The following is a 16,033-nucleotide window of genomic DNA, read 5'->3' as shown; positions in this document are numbered from 1 at the left end:
ATAATAAGTGCAGTACTAGCAGGACGACGGTTCGGCGGATGGGGATCGCAGAGTCGGAGTTTTGCGGCGTCCAAGACCTGAACCCCCTGCCAGCGCCTTCGGCTACGCGCTCAACAGGGCAATGGCGGGCGGCGTTGGGGTTGCAGGGCTCCACCACCCAGTTCTTGGGCCGAGCCGTCACGGCAGGCGGGATCCTCCGCCTGCCGTTCGGCCGGCCTGTCGCTGGAAGCTGCCACAGGGGGCGGGCGGCCGGGCGGCTTGTGATTTTGCGCTGGTGATGCAGCGCGTGGGCACGAGTTTGCTTCTGTGCTCGCCGCGGACCCTTTTCCCACAGGCCAGGCCTCTCCATCATGTGTTGTAATCTATCGCTTGGCAGTCCAATGGCGGGGGTGCCGCAGCGTGGACTCTATGTCTGTGCACCGTTTCTGCATGTCCCAGTGATGCGCTGCAGCCGGCGTGGTGCAAGTTTTTTGGTTTTGCACATGGGCCGGATTTGTCTGACCCGACGCGGCAACAATATCAGCCCAGCTGTACGAAGTAGGCAGTGACTAGGACGCATAGACTGCACGCGGCCCAGAGGCACCTGTCCGAACATGGCCCAACGCAGCAACGGTCAGTCCCTTGCTCTGCTCTACGAAGGTGCGGGATACCGGCCTGCTCGTAGGCGCTGCAATAGGTGTACTGTAATAGACGGGAGGCAGCCTGTGTTGTTAGTGTACAGGCCCGCCGCTCCGACAGTGACGTCGCTTCCCCCCAAGTACCAGATCCGCCCGCCCACCCATCCCAGTCACGTGCGCCCGGCCCGTCCGTCGGAGCAATCAGGAACGGGCCTGTGGCTGGCCGCGCGAGTTTGAAGCTGCCGGGCCCGACGACAACCTCCATTCCCGCGCCCACGACGACTCGCCAATTGAGTGCACAATGGCTGCAAGAGTGCTGCTGCAACGGGTACGCTGCGCCTTCCGTCTTCGCCACCCGGTTTCGCATCCTGTACTGAGGCTAATTGGACTCCCCAGCGCTCCCTGGCGCCGTTGGCGACCCTCGCCCTCGGTGGAATGGCTCTCGTGCCCGCCACTGTCCTCGCTGAGGCTCCCGCCGATAAGGTGCGCTCTCTGCTGCTGCCGCTCCGGATGCTTGCGCCGGGAGAGCATGCTCTAACTGTTTGGCAGAGGAAACCCATCTACGACGACGTCGATGTCCCGTCCGCCGAATCCGCGCCCGCGACGCCGGCAAAGTCCCTACTTCCCTCGCTGCAACTCGCCGCTCCTTCCGACGATAGCGAGCCCGTGGCCCCTAAGCACCGCGGCCCTTCGCCCACCGACCGGCTAGCCGTTCAGGTCGGCAGGGCTCGTCTCTTCCTGTACAAGTTCGCCGTCGCCGCCGAGGACAAGGTCAACGAGACGATGGACTCGGCCTTCCACCTCGAGCAGTCCTTCACCAGCTCCATTGCCGCGCTGGCCCCGCCCCGTGAGAGCGGCGAGAAGCTCATGCCCGGCGCCATCTACGTGCTCGTCGCCGCCATGGCGGGTAGCATCATCACGCGCAACCGCAACATCCTCTTGCGCGCCACCATGCCCCTTGCCCTCGGCATCGGCGCCGGGTGGACCGTCCTTCCCGTCACCATGAGGAACGTGTCCGACCTGGCCTGGAAGTACGAGCAGCGCTTCCCGGCCGTCGCTGAGTCGCACATTAAGTTGCGTGAGGGCATCCAGAAAGGTGTCAGCTTCGCCAAGGTTCACAAGGATGTCGGTGTACGATACGTGGATGAGAAGGTAACTGACGCCCGAGAGGCTGTTGAGGGTTGGGTCAAGCAGGGCAAATAGAGTGTTGCTCGGAAGGAAACAAAAGCGATTGTACAATTAAATAGAAGTCGTGGAACAACATTTTCTTTTGTTGGCAGAGCATAGCAGTACGCCTGCGAGACCAGACATCCGACGGCCTTTCTTATATGCGCCTTGATATATACCGGCGATGCGTCCCTGCATCAGTGCCATCCTGAATTTCAACGCTGGCCCATGCTTTCGACCCTTTATACATCTCATGTTGTCATGTCAAATTCCAACGCTCGCCTCACATGCTCCCTCATATCTTGCCAACTCCTTTGATGCAACGGCCAGGCCCTTCTAGCAGCCCAAGCCATAAAGTTGATGATGCCATTTAGGCCGCCACCGCAGCCGGCTCAGGTTCCAGTGCAGACTGCGTAGTGGCTCCTCGCTCAGACAGCGCCTTGCGATGCTGCGAGTTCTCCCTCGCCTGGCCCATCTGACCACCAGCGGCAAGGGCGCTGGGGTTGTTCTTCTTCTTCTTCTTGGAGGTCTTTTCTTTGGGACGATCCAAGCCCCGCTTCGCATCCGCCTCCTTGGCTTGTTCGAGGAGGTGCTCCAACTCCAGGTTCTTGCACATGTCTGTGTAGCTTTTGCCTTGGTTGACGGGCTGGTAGAATCGCTCCTTGCCAGGCACCATCTGCGCGAGCAAATACTTTGTGTTGCCAAATCGGTTGTCCACCTCCATGCACGTCTTTAGGTACTCCTCAACCACAGGCTGCCAAGGCAGGACGCCACCGTCCGCCTCACTCCTGAAGCAGCTAGGATTCTTCTCAGCCGCTGTCGCGATCATGGCACCATCAGCGCCAAACTCCTCAGCCAGCCTGAGCCCCTGGTCTCTGGTCTCCACGTCGCCGTTCATGAGACACGCAACGCCGTGTTCGTGGCAGACCTCGGCGACCATGCGCAGCTGTCCACGGATGGCTCGCTCTCGCGGCCGCATGGGCGTCGTGCGGCAGTGCACCGTCAGGGCAGTGATACCCGTGGCGCACAATCTGCGAACCAGGGCCTCTGTCTCGGCGGCCGTCTCCAAGATCCGGATCTTGACGCTGATTCCGATCTCAAACTCGGGCGTGATGTTCTTCACCAAAGCCTCGAGAATGGCGCATAGCTTATCTGGTGTCCGCAAAAGCGCAGCCCCCATGCCGCCGCTGGTGCTGAATGGCTTCGGGCAGCCGGCGTTTACGTCTATCCCGGCAACGTCTCCTGCCACGAGGCGAGCGGCTTCCACGGCTCGCTCTGGGTCGGCGGTGCCGATCTGAAAAATGAGCCGTCCCGCCTCCCGCTCGGGGTGGACCCGGTAGATGATGCTCTCTTTCGCGTCGGCCGGAGGCTCTTTCTGGCCTTGCGATGCGACGCGGTACCAGTCGACCGTCTTTGAGTCTTCGTTGAAGCGCCTCGTCGTCCCAATCATGGCACGGTCGATCGTTTCTGGCCCTGAAGCAACTCTGTCAGTACCTTCTCAAGAACGAACAAACAACAACGTCTTTTTACCCCAGACGAGATCAGCGCCATAGTGGAGAGCCAGCAGGCGGGAAGGCAGTTCTCCGGAGCGCACCATGGGCGCGAGGACAACCTTGCCTCGATAGTCGACGCCCCGGCGGGGGATGGGAACTCGCTTGACTTCGGCAGCCATGGTTCGTCGTAGTAGAGTAGATAGCATGCCGCTGCGGGCTGAATCTACATGACGGGGTCAAGAGTTGTAGAGCGAAGAGACGTGCACCGGGTCGCAAACCAGTCACCAAATTAATTCGGTCGCATCGCGGCGTTGGCGGTTATCTAATCACACCCTATCGATAAAAATTTGGCATTCGAGGTGGGGCTTCAGTGCCACAAGACCTGCGGACGGCGGCGCTCGGCGCTGTGGGGCTCGCTGGGGCGCGACCTCGAGGCGTGGGCTGCCGTGAGAGCGCCGCCAGCGGGAGGACACCACAGTCTCAGACGCCGTTGGCCGCGCTGAGGGCGGCATGACTCTCACCTCAGGTAGCACTCTGGCTTGGCGGTCGGGTAGGATCCATTTGACACACGCTTCGAAACTCCAATGAAGGTGTTGATACTGCGCGCGGGTTGCCGTGGGAGCGACCAGCCGTCGCACAAGCTGCATCGATTCGACAATGGGCGTCCACATTGTGCATCTTCAGCAACATGGCCTTTCGTCGGCGGACTGACGTCATACGGCGCTGGTCGTCATTAAAGGCGTTCCTGGGTCGCGCGCTGGGCCCGAGGGCCGCTACCGGGCCTTTCGAGGCTGTACCGAAAATCACAAAGCGCGGGCAGGGAGCGGCATCAGGGTCAAGTCGGCGCGGTGCTAGGGCGGGAGAAATGCCAATCGCTCAGGGGAAGCCATTGAATCGCCAGGAAAATCATTTCCCTGCCCTGCGCAGATCAGTGAAGGCGCTGAGGCGGGTGGGAAATCGAGGGGCTCTGCTGGAGCTCCTGGTGGAGCAACGTCCACTGGGTGCCAGACGGGACCAGAGCCCTTGAATAATAAGGGGCATCGTGGGTCCACTGACGTTACCCAAGGGAAGGGCATGGCGGCCGGCGTGCTCTGTGCTCCCGGCTGCCCGATCGTACAGGCATCGGGGAAACATTGAAACAAACGCGGTTGTGGGTTGCATGGTTGTGATTTGAGGTTTGGCTGTGTGCAGGCCCGGCAGGGTTGCGTCCGATTCGCTCTTGGGCGCTGACGTTGGGTGCTCATCAACTCGTCTCAAGCTTGTCGATGAGACTACCTTCCATTCGCACTCGAAACTGCATGTGCCAGATGGAGCCGGCAGAGGCAAGTCTGTCGCTGAGCAAGGCCGTCCAGCAGGCGAAATCCTCCACGTTATGCCACGCCTGTGTAACAAGCACATACAGCAGGGCACCCGGTTGGCAAGGCGAAGTCAAAACAGCCACCTTCGGTAGTGCGACCTAAACACCCGATCGGCCCAGACAATGTGAGCCCTTTGTTCGATACTGAATGTGCCGCGATTCGACAATAGGCAAGCCACAGTCCTCACCCACCAAACCTTGCATGACGCAAGCAAGTACTGTACAGGACAGCGCCCAGCGAATACTGTACAGTACATGCCAGAGTGCGCGTTTCCATGGCACGGCGACGGGGCACTGCACTGTACTTCGTACGGAGTACAGCCACGCCTATTTTCAGAGCACAGGTCGCGTGTGGTCCACGCGCCCGAGGGTCCGTCCGCACTCGTACGACAGGCATTGCGGAACAGAAGGTTTCGCGGGCCGAGGCCGACATGGTCTTCACATCGGGCTGACGTTTACACAGATTCCTCCCTTTCAATGTCGCGAACCGACAGCGCCTGGGTGAGACGCCGGCGCCGAGCCGCCCAGATGACGGGCCCCAGCGGCGCCAGCAGGGGCAGGCCGGCGGTTGCATTCCATCCCGTCATGCGCATGTACTCGTACTCGTGCTCCATACTGATAGTCCGCAAGGATCTCTCGCGCGATGGGTTGCGAGAGAAATTGAGGTAAAGCACGATGGCACGGTCCTGTACACGCAAGACTCGGTAATACCGTCCCAGGACAGCTCTGTACAGTAAGAAATACAGATACAGTACATGTGCAGACTTGTTTCTCATACCGTCAGGTACAGTGCCCAACTTGCTCGTGGTCAACTGCCCCAGTGACTGGACATGTGCGAGCCAACACACTGGAGCCCAAGCCATCAAAGGAGTCCACGCTACGGCCGTATCTCATGGTGGCGGGCTGCGGGCCCATGCAATGCGAAGCTGTAGCGCCAGCCCCATGCCCGGCCGCACCTCGTGCTGGCTGGCAGCCGCCCACCAGACGTCGCTGTCGGTGGGGTCGCGGCCCTGGCTTGTGGCGGCCTCTGGCGGCTGGGATGGAGGAAAGAGGGGTCTCAGGGGTCGCCTCCACCCCAAACCCGCGCCTGAGCTCCGGTATCCATTATCCATATCTCGTACCGGGTAAGGTACTGTACTTGTACATCGTCCGGTCGTGACTGGTGCGTGGCTCGTCCCGCCTCCATTCTCAACCCATCCTCCACTGTCGGCGGCGTCGCCAGAGCCGACACAAGGTCCTGAAACCCCCCTGGCACGTCCTGCCCTGGCGACGGCGATCCGCCTGCGTTCCTCTCTGTGCTCCCTCGGCTGTTGTCCATTGTTCACTTCACATCCCAAAGCGACGACTTCGCGCCGACTCGAGTCCCGACTCGTCGTTAGCTGCATCGCTGCATCGACCTTTACGCCCCCCCCGCCGCCAGCTGGTCTTAGGGCCGGGTCCAGCGACCACGACTGTCTCCCCCACATCTGGGCTGTGCTCGTGGCCTCGACCTGACAGTTGACTGCGACTGCCGCATAGCAGGGCCAAACTCTCAACTATCGCACGACAAGCACAAAGCGATACCACCACGAGCGACTGGCTGGAGTGGCGGCGTCTCCTCCGGTCCTCTCTCTTCTCCTACCTCAAGCTGCGGGGCGGCAACCACACCTGAAGCAAGGCCCATGACGCAGCTGCTTGGCCGTCGACATGGATAACGAGCCCCCCTACGCAGGAGATGAGGGACGGTCGTCGAGGCGAGGCCGCCTTATGGGCAAACTGTTTGGAGGCAAGGACAAGAAGTCATCCGACACTTCGTCGCAGGCCGCTCTCGACGCTTTCCTCCACAGCTCCGCCGACAAGCTCGACATTACGCATGCGCCCCCTCCCCCGCCGCCCTCATCCCTGCCCAAGCTCGCCAAACTCGACACCACGATATCACGATATCCGCAAGCCCTCGCTGTGAACCAGCAGGCGCAGATGAACCGGCCCGTGGCCCCAGGAAAGTACGACTTGTCGAACTCGCCAAAGAAGAGCCCGCAGCCGAACAAAAAGGGCCTGATCGTGCGGTTCGCGGACACCTATCCAGAGGTCATAGGAGAGGGCGGCGACGAGTCTGAGGTGCCCGTCATGGAAATAGGTAAAAACAGAAGAGCGAAGCCGCCGCCGCCCCCCTCGCATCGCAACCCACTGGGGCCCTCGACCCGACCGCCGCCCTCCGCTAAACCGCCCCCTACAAACTTCAACGATGGCTTCGTACCAAAGCCGCTGTCACGGACGCAAACCGGATACTCCTCCATCTATGAACCAGAAAACGACGCCGAGAAACCCCCTTCCCCGGTCAAGCAGCCCCAGAACAACGCCAAGATGCTTGTCCCTGGCAGGGCAGCATCTGCAAGGTATCTTGGCACATCAGACAGGCGGGATGAGAACCGGAGATCATTCATCGAAATTCACCAAGCACAGATGCGCGAGGCAGAAGGGAAAGCCTTTGCGCAGGCTGCCCGGACAGCCAGCGTAGCATCCCAGCACAACTGGGAGGAAAGCGACAGACCGCCCACTGGTCCCATCACGAATTCACCCGAGTCAATGCGGCGCTATTCTTCGTCGCCCGAAGCGCACATGAAGCGAGCGCCTGCGCCTGGCGAGTACAGCCCAGCTGGCTCGATTGGTTCGAACACCTCCAGCGCGTATCCCACGTCGAACCCGTCGCAGACCAATGTCACGGCGCCACCTACCACCGCCCCAGCATATAGCGAAGGCCCTCCGCCCTCTGGTCCTCCACTGGCGGCTCGAATGGCGTCAGTTAGGTTGAATGATGCGGTCGGGAGCGACGAGGCTCTGGCAGCATTCGTGGCACGGACGAGACACCTATTCGAGTTGTTCCGACTGCACGCCGAGGCCTCAAAGCCATTGTCGAGTAGCTCGCCCAGAGACTGTGCACGCGCCGGCCTGTGGTGGTTCCTCAAGGGCAGAATGGGCCTGGAACTCGCCATTCGAGATCGCCCGACGTCCCCACAGTCGCAGATGCAGAACGAGCTGGACCGACAGCAAGCGTACACTAACCTGGCAAAGGGATACTGGGCTTGCGAGGAGGCGATTCCGGAGGTCTCCCAAGCCCAGCGGCTGCGCGCGGATCCTGAGGTTGAGACAGTCATACAGAGCCTGATAACGGCGCTGAAAAAGCTGTCACAGTCCATGAAACGAAACGGGATTCTGCCGCCTGAGGAGCCCTTCCTGCCCCAAACCATCGATAAGTCAATCTGGGTCGACTACCCGCCTCTGAGCCAGGACATGGTGGCACTGCTCTCGGGCAACTGGGGCTCCGGCCTGACGGCGATGCAGCATCCCATGTCTACCGTCGAACTCATGGATGCGTTTCCAATCGGCGATAGCACGGAGAACTTCAGCTACGGGCGCGTCATGGCCGATGTGTTTCTTATGGAACAAGGACGCGAGGCGCAGAGAATATACCTGCCCTGCATACTTTCCGTGGTCCGGCCACAGAGGCAAAAGGGCCTCATCTTCATGATTGCAAGTCAAAATGGCAGCATCCAGCTGGCGGTGCAGGACAACAAGAACGCAGGGCCTGTATGGGACGATGTACGTTGGCGCAGTGACACCTGCTCCTTCAGCATCAGGCTGCCGCGAGGTTTCATGCTGGCCGTGCAGTTGACGCAAACGGACTACAAGACCGTCTCGTCCATGTACGAGTTCGGCTCCAAGATTCAGGCCACCATGAACGCTCGCAACGACGAGCTGCTTGTCTTCCGCAACACCCTACGCTCGTTCCAGTACATGGAATCGGAGCCGGCGTCTAGGGCGTTTCCTAAGGAGCCGGTACCTCAATGCGAAGTTGCCTTGTTCGAGAGGATATATCGGGAGAATGGCCCGGCAGGACCACGCAACTGGCACTGCGGCTTCCGAATCGCCGTCATCACAGGTCCGAGGACAAGGACGGTGAATGGAGTGCACCATAGCTTCCCGCCGTCTCTTCCCGTGCAGTTTGGATTCTTCCGCGCCGAAGGAGATGCGCCAGCACTCTCGGTCAAGTATGAGAGTGGGAGGCAGAGAGGCCGCATGGTGATGACCTTTAGCGACGAAAAGGAGCGCGTCAAGTTCCACTCGCTCTTGACCGGAACGGCGCTGAACCACGACGAGAGAATATTTGCAGATGTCCCAATCAAGTCTTTCATCATTTCGCAGAGCATCAAAGAGCCGCTGGGCGTCTCGCCATTCTCACGGATGCCCTGGAAAGTTGCAAGAGTCGTCAACGACGAGTTCACGCCGACTGGCGGAGACCAGCCGCCGACAGTGCTGGCCGACAAGCTCAAAGTTGTGCTGGAGTACCAGAACGGAACGGTTACTGACAGGGTCAACGTGGCACCCGGGGAGCTGAGAATGCGGCTGGAGGTGTCCAACGCCAAGGTGCTACGGATTCTGCGTCAGCCGCAGCAGGATATCACAATGTCTGTGTCCGAGGCCCAGGTGTCGAAGGAACTCCCGAGAAATATTGCCGACGCGCTGCAGCTTCTCAAGGCCAACCAGACGATCCGGAGCTACGAATTCAACAACCTCAAGGACCTTCACGACTTCCAAGCGGCCTTGACCGGGTTTGAGGTCATTTTCGATGCGCTGGCTGTGACATTCGGCATCACCCGGCGGCGCATGGTGGTGCCGATCCACAAGAAGTGGGAGGCGGGATATACCAGGATCCAGGTGGTGAGGCTGGAGGACCGGCAGCTGCAGCTGCTCGCGTTCTTCGAGGACTTCCAGCATGGCCATTGTATGAACTTTGTCCTCAAGGGCACAGACGTCTACGAAAGCCTCCACAGGGGAAGTAAGTCGGGCATCAGGTTCGTGGATGCCAAATTTCCGCTCCCTCGACTGCCGGCCGACAAGGACGGCGACTTTGACGATATGGCATTTGTGTGCCTCGACCTCCCTGACCTCCCGGGCGAGCACGACGATATAACCCTCATGTTTGAGAAGGAGGCTGGTAAGTAGCTTGCCATGAGATGCGAGAGCGGCTCGAGACGATGCTAACGATGGGACAGATCGAGACCGCCTCATCGAGTGCTTGCCCGCGCCCGTGAAAGGGTCGTCTAGAATCTCGTCACGATTGAAATGAACGAACGACATGAGATACCTCGGGGAGTCATAAGTCACAGAGAGAACGCTGGGGCGCGATTGAAGCTACCGGAGACGGCTGTCGGACGACGATTTTTAGGGCCGCGGAGGAGCAGGGGATGGGGATTGCGCCTTGCCGCCCCCTGCCTGCCTGCGTGTGCCTGGTTGCCCGTCTGGGAGAGGGCACGCGACCACACGGGCCGAAGGGAGGATGCCTTGTGCCTGAGATCGTGTTGATGGCATGGGGCCATGAAACCAATCAACGAAGGGGCGAATTGGCCAGCAAGGCGTTTGAGCGGCATTTGAATAATCGAAATGGACATTGCTACGACAGGTGGCCAATGGCACCGGACACTGGGCGACTGTCGTATTCTGCGTGACCCCTTGACGCTTGCGTGAGCCGGGAATTGCCGTGCGTCGCCCCTGACGATGGCCGCCGCCCATCCGCGGTTTTTACACAAACGAATCGCAAACAGCTTCCATTCCCGCAGGCCGTTGGCTGTTTGCTCGCATTTGTTGGGGGACTGGGGGGGGTTGATCCAACCTGCACCGAGTACGAAGCGTTTAGTGCGCGCCCCTCGTATTATTGCCCGAGCCGGCCAGTGTGAATCGCTGCAGGGTGTCGTGCATGGGTTCATCGCCCGCGTGAGACATGACCACGCCAGGGGGGGGAAGAAGGGTGGGCGGCTTGGTGAAGACTGGCGTTGGCTTGGAAGGAACAACATGGTCTGAGCAATTTGGCTTGTGATGGTCATTTAACGATACGCCAGGCGGGTTGTGCGAAGCGCAAACAGCGCCGTGGCTTTTTTTTTTCTGCAGCAGGCCAGGGGATGTGGTGAGCTGCCACACGACCTGGAGGGGGATGGATGGGGTCTGACATGAGCTGGATGGAGCCGTAGTGAGATGGAGGCTTGATGGAATCCGGACGCCCCAGGAACCCCAGCTTGTTGTTCACGCGCAGTGTCTGGTGAAAACATCAAATTGGTTCCTGCTTGGTGGAATGCAGGAGGGATTGCTCCGTAGAAACGGGCGCTTGTCGCGGCAGGGCCTTTGCCCCTGGGAGACAAAGGCCCTCGGATGGCCGGTTGAAGGCGGGCGGGATTGACGCAGACAAAGTCCTGGTGCGGTCCCCGTTTTGTGCGAGGACCGGACGTGGAGATGCACGGGATCGAGCTCCTCGGAGCTCCCTCTCTCAGCAGTAGTACATAGTACGGATGGACGGGACAGCTGGAGACATGAACGGGCGGTGGAGGCGGGGCCCGGGCCTGGGCCTTGCAGTCGGGTCCAATGTTTGACGGCGCCGCTGCAGCTCTTCAGTGGGGTTCCATGCGTCAACGTCATCGTCCAGCTGCCCGGGGGGCGTCGCTCGGCTCTGAGCGGCCCCGCCACTTCCCCTCCTGCCACCTATGCAGTTCCCTCAGGGCTCGTCGGGCGCGCAGGAGGTGACCTGTGGAGGCACCGACGATGGAGCTGGATCTGGAGCCCTGGAGCAAGCTCCGCTGATGTCGGGCGCCTCGCAGTTCCCGGTCGCCGGTGCAGCAGACGCCGCCGCCGCCACCCACCATGCCTCCCTTGGGCCACCCACCACCTCCCACCACCACCAGTGCACCACCACCTTCATCGCCATCGTCCATCCCAGGGGGGGTTAGAGGGGTGCCGACCGCCGCACTTACACACACATTGATGGCTGCTGCCCTCCGCAAGGTCATCCGTAATGGGTACCTGTAGCCTGGCCTGGCCGCATGAGTTACCCCCTTGCCCCGAGTTCGACGTGCGTGCGAGTGTGTGCGTCTGCCGGCTTGGCTTTTGTGCTTGTGCTTGCGATCTATCCCACCTGGGCCTAGCACGACAGGATCCATGGCGACCTGTCCTTTGGGTGGTGGTTCCATTGTCCGTTGCAAATAGTAGGGCGTGGCAACCTCAGGACGGGCAAGGCGGGCACTTCCCTGGCTGGCCGGCCGATGTACGTGTATGCGCATCGTGGCATCCTGAGCTAAGGCAAGGCGAGGGAAGCCAAGTCCGACAGGTGCAGAAAGATGGGGGTTTGGCATCAGGTGTCAAGCCAGCCTGGCGGGGGATTGCCTGTCGATGGCCGAGGGCGCGACCACCGGCAAGGTAAGGTACTGGTGAACCAAACGCAGCGCCGTGTGCCGGGGCGTGTGTCCTCTACAGGTGAAGGAAGGCAGTCGTCGAGTCGTCTCTGCTCGGGCTCCTTTAGGCACCGACTACCGCCGCAGAGTAGGTGGAGGGCGCGCTCGCGGGGACAGTAAGAACAGCGAGGAGGGGCAACGCCGGGCTCGTCGGGCGGATAGACGAGGATCAGGAGATCGATGTATGGACGAACGGCTTTGGAGAGGGGAGGGGGGGGGAGTTGTCGGACTTTCGCCACGTCGAGGTATATGCCGCCCGCGAGACCTGCTGCTGCTGCTGGTGGCACCTGGCAAGCCGCTGCCTCGCAGCTTTCCTCGATTTCTTCTTCTTTCTTCCGCAACCATTACCGTAGACTTGGCAGCAGCGGAGTCCCCCTTTTCTGTACCTTTCATCTCTCGCTGGCAGTACCCTGCGGGTCGGTTGTCTGGATATCCCCGGCGGTCGTCGCGTCTCGTCGAGGCGAAACGAAATCAAGGTTCGCGCGGAGCTCCCACGAAAAGCATACACCCCAAGCAACAGGAGCACACCAGAGCAGAGCAGAGAGCACAGCACCCGCATCAGCACCAGCAATTCAGCATCAGCAACCGGCGCAAGACGAGCCCCGCACTCCCGGAACCCAGACCCGTCAAAAAGTCCAGCCTCCGCGTCTGCAGGGGACCACCAGACGACGCCCGGCCCGACAGGGAGACGGGCAAGGGATCGAGAGGAAGAGCTCAGAGGCAGCGGGACGGGAGCAGAAAAAAAAATATTAATTACATTATCTCATTGAGGCAAGGTCGGAACCTCGCCGTCCGTCCTCGGCCTGCGGCAACAAAAGGTACCTTGCCCGCTCCTCAACAAAATCGGCGGAGCAAGCTTCCAGTTGGTAGATGCTCTCTGTCTTCCTTCTTGCTCGATCCCGTCCTCCTTTTGCCGTCTCTTTCTGTTGCCGTCCGACCTGGACCTCACCTGAATACCTACCTGCCGTATCCTCGTCACTGACGGAGCACGACAGCACAGGCCGAGACACGGGTCGCCGTCTCTGCGCGGACCGTCCAAGACAAAACCTACCGTACCTACCTACCTAGCATCAACGAGCTGCTAATCTACCTGCCTCGCCTTTACTTCGTACCGAGTACCAAAAACGCATCTGCCTGCCTGCCTGCCTGCCTGGAGCGGCACACACGCACACGCGCGTCCCAGCCTACCGACCTTTACCTCACTTGACCTCCACTGGCCCTAGCCTGAGAGAGCGCCTGGGCTGCCCCCCTCGTCATGGTCCTCAGCGGTCTGGTCTCGGTGCCCGGCCGGCGCAGGGCGTCCACTGCGGGTGAGTGAGCCTTCTCTACCTGCCTAGGGAGCAGCTCCAGCGCTTCCGTCATCCTCCATTCCTCCACTCCCAGTCTCCCACCACGGGGCGCCGCCTCAATTCCCACCTCAAACCCCCACCACGCAGCGAGTGCCTCCGCCGCCGCCGTCATCGCCCACCTACCTCTCCAACTGCCTCTGACCTCGTCTTCACCCCCCCAACATCCGCCACCTCGCAGCTTTCGACGGCCCTGCCTGCTCTGAAGCTCTGCGCGAGACGCACAACCTCTTGCGACGCATCTGCGCTTCCAGAGATATGCGCGTCGTGGCCTCCGACACCTCCGTCGACTGCACTTGAACCCATCCTCTTTTTTCCCTTTGCCGCCTTTCTCTCTTCTTCGCCCCAGCCCCGCAACGACCGCCCGCCCGCTGTTATAGAAGCTTGTTAATATTCTAGAAAAAAAGGCAACAAAATGTTGACCAACTGGTTCTCGCAACCTGCAGGCAGCGCTCGCTCCTCGACAGATGAGGCCAGAGTCGGCGACAATGACGAAGACACACAGGTCGTGGAGCCTGACCAGGGCAATGGTGAGCCCGTCCTCCTCCTCGCACGGCCAGCGCGACTCCCGCGCCGCGCACGGCTGCCCCCGGCCGAGCCGCGGGGTGCCGCAGCTTGCAGAGCTCCTGTATACTGACAATCCGCCCGCCGACCAGTCCTCTCACACATCATCTCCCAGCTTCGGCCTGGGGCTGACCTCAGTCGGGTCGTCCTGCCTACCTTCATCCTTGAGCCTCGGAGCATGCTAGAGAGGATAACAAAGTGCGTCGCAAACACACCTCTGCGCGCCGTCATTTCCACGCTGACCCCGCCTCTCGCAGCTTCATGTGCCACCCAGAAATGCTCCTTCACATCCCCACGATAGACGACCCGACCGAGCGCTTCGTCTCCGTCGTCAAGTTCTACCTCAGTGGCTGGCACATTCGCCCTCCGTAGGTTCCCGACAGCCGATGCTCATCCTTACGCCCGTCGAGAGGATAGGACCAGCTAACCAATTCGCAGTGGTGTAAAGAAGCCGCTCAACCCTATTCTCGGCGAGATATTCACCTGCTACTGGGACCTCGACGACAAGACTCGAGCATACTACATCTCCGAACAGACCTCCCACCACCCGCCCAAGTCGAGCTACTTCTACATGGCCCCGGAACATCACATTCGCATCGATGGCACCCTGAAGCCCCGAAGCCGGTTCCTTGGCAATTCTGCGGCGAGTCTCATGGAGGGGATTGCCTTCCTGAACTTGCTGAACAGGGGCAAGGACCCCGCAAAGGGAGAGCGATAGTTCGTGGCCGCCACTTTACGTTCGCAACAAGAGAAGAATGCTAACTGGAGATGGCAGCATCTTGACGCAACCAAACATGTACGCGCGCGGCATCCTGTTCGGCAAAATGAAGTATGAGCTTGGAGACCACAGCTTTGTGCGATGTCCGGAGCTTGACCTGACGGCCGATGTCGACTTCAAGACGAAGGGCTGGGTCGGCGGGACGTACAACGCCATCGGGGGTGCCATCAAGCGAGAGAGCACCGGCGAGGTTCTCTATGAGCTGTCGGGCTTGTGGAGCGAAGAAATGTTCATCAAAGATGTGGCGGTGTGTGCTATCGACTCTGTTCGTGCCAACGAGTACTGACGCCTGTCTAGACTGGTCACAAGGAGATGTTCTTCAACGCCACGAAAGCAAAGCCGAGCGCCCCGCAAGTCCGCCCCATTCCCGAGCAAGACGAGCGCGAGTCGCAGAGGCTGTGGGAGAAGACCGCCAAAGCCGTCAAGGAGCGCAACCACGAGGTCGCGACCGACGAGAAGACCAAGATCGAGGACCGCCAACGCGAGGAGGCTGCTAGCCGCGCTCAAGACGACGTCGAGTGGCACCCTCGGCTGTTCAGGAGGGTCCAGGGAGGGCCCGGAGGACTGGAGGAGGGCGAAGAGGATCTCGAGTGGATCATCAACGCGACCGTGTAAGTCGCGGCATTGGTGACAGTAAGATCGTGGAAGCGTTACTGACCCGGGTGCAGAGACTCGACGGCACCACCGGAGAAGCAAACCGAGCAAATCTTGGCCATTTACCCCATTGTAGACGGCCAGGAGTTGGACAAGAGCAACGCAATCCCGCCGCACAAGGGCGCGAAGCCGACCGCGAACGACGTCCAGCCAAATGCCAACGCGGAAGAGAGCCTGATTGACTTTGGCGACCAAGCGCCGGCCCCGCAAGAGCCGCCGACGAAGAACAACGAGATCACGGACCTGCTTACCTCGACGGGCAAGCCCTCGGAGGGACCTTTACTAGACTTTACCGACGACTTGAAGAAGGACCTGCCCGCAAGGTAAATATCAACGGAAAATAACAAGGCGCAGCGCTGGGCCTGCTGTAAACGATGGAAACGAAAAGAGCAAAGACGAGAGAGCGGCGCTTTTGGCCTTCTTGAATAAGAGCCCGGCCGCTGCGGGCAGTAACTCTGTAGCTCCATCTCAATATAAAGAGATCTCTCGAGTCAAAGCCATCTAGATCGGAGTTGGTGGCATCTGTCGAAGGGCCCGGGATCTGCCTGGAGTGGGTTGGTTCCGGGCCTTGGCGTCCGATTCTACGGCTAGCAGCCGGTGGCACAGGGTCGACGACGGAGGGCTTGTTACGGGGCGCCTTGGGGCTTGGTTATTGGGAAGACACATATGGCTTTACACATTCTGCATTTCAACACACGGCGGAGCAGGTCAAGGGACTACAGGATTCAACATTTGGGCACGGCGACGAGAGAGCAAGAAACACGAGGGCGAGAGACGCCTTGCTTGCCATTTTTATAACCT

At 60.4% G+C, this 16,033-nt stretch overlaps 4 protein-coding genes across 4 annotated transcripts; 3 read left to right on the top strand and 1 right to left on the bottom strand.

Moving 5' to 3' along the window:
• Positions 1-918: 918 nt before the first annotated feature.
• PLICBS_002750 (uncharacterized protein) lies at positions 919-1,820 on the top strand (the record flags this gene model as incomplete). Its single annotated transcript, XM_018322454.2, has 3 exons — positions 919-945; positions 1,014-1,100; positions 1,167-1,820. 3 exons carry the CDS (start codon positions 919-921, stop codon positions 1,818-1,820), a joined length of 768 nt encoding a protein of 255 aa, XP_018179934.1.
• Positions 1,821-2,154: 334 nt separating this feature from the next.
• On the bottom strand, positions 2,155-3,456 carry PLICBS_002749 (uncharacterized protein; the record flags this gene model as incomplete). The annotated part of the gene is made up of 2 exons (XM_018322453.2): positions 2,155-3,257; positions 3,315-3,456. 2 exons carry the CDS (start codon positions 3,454-3,456, stop codon positions 2,155-2,157), a joined length of 1,245 nt encoding a protein of 414 aa, XP_018179933.2.
• Positions 3,457-6,320: 2,864 nt separating this feature from the next.
• On the top strand, positions 6,321-9,741 carry PLICBS_002748 (uncharacterized protein; the record flags this gene model as incomplete). The annotated part of the gene is made up of 2 exons (XM_018322451.2): positions 6,321-9,609; positions 9,668-9,741. 2 exons carry the CDS (start codon positions 6,321-6,323, stop codon positions 9,739-9,741), a joined length of 3,363 nt encoding a protein of 1,120 aa, XP_018179931.2.
• Positions 9,742-13,651: 3,910 nt separating this feature from the next.
• On the top strand, positions 13,652-15,559 carry PLICBS_002747 (uncharacterized protein; the record flags this gene model as incomplete). Its single annotated transcript, XM_018322450.2, has 7 exons — positions 13,652-13,766; positions 13,893-13,998; positions 14,058-14,168; positions 14,239-14,517; positions 14,576-14,825; positions 14,876-15,189; positions 15,247-15,559. 7 exons carry the CDS (start codon positions 13,652-13,654, stop codon positions 15,557-15,559), a joined length of 1,488 nt encoding a protein of 495 aa, XP_018179930.2.
• Between the last annotated feature and the right edge of the window lie 474 nt (positions 15,560-16,033).

This window comes from Purpureocillium lilacinum, assembly GCF_023168085.1.
Source record: "Purpureocillium lilacinum CBS 284.36 DNA, scaffold_2, whole genome shotgun sequence".
Classification (NCBI taxonomy): Eukaryota; Fungi; Ascomycota; class Sordariomycetes; order Hypocreales; family Ophiocordycipitaceae; genus Purpureocillium; species Purpureocillium lilacinum.
This window is presented reverse-complemented; position numbering and strand designations above follow the sequence as displayed.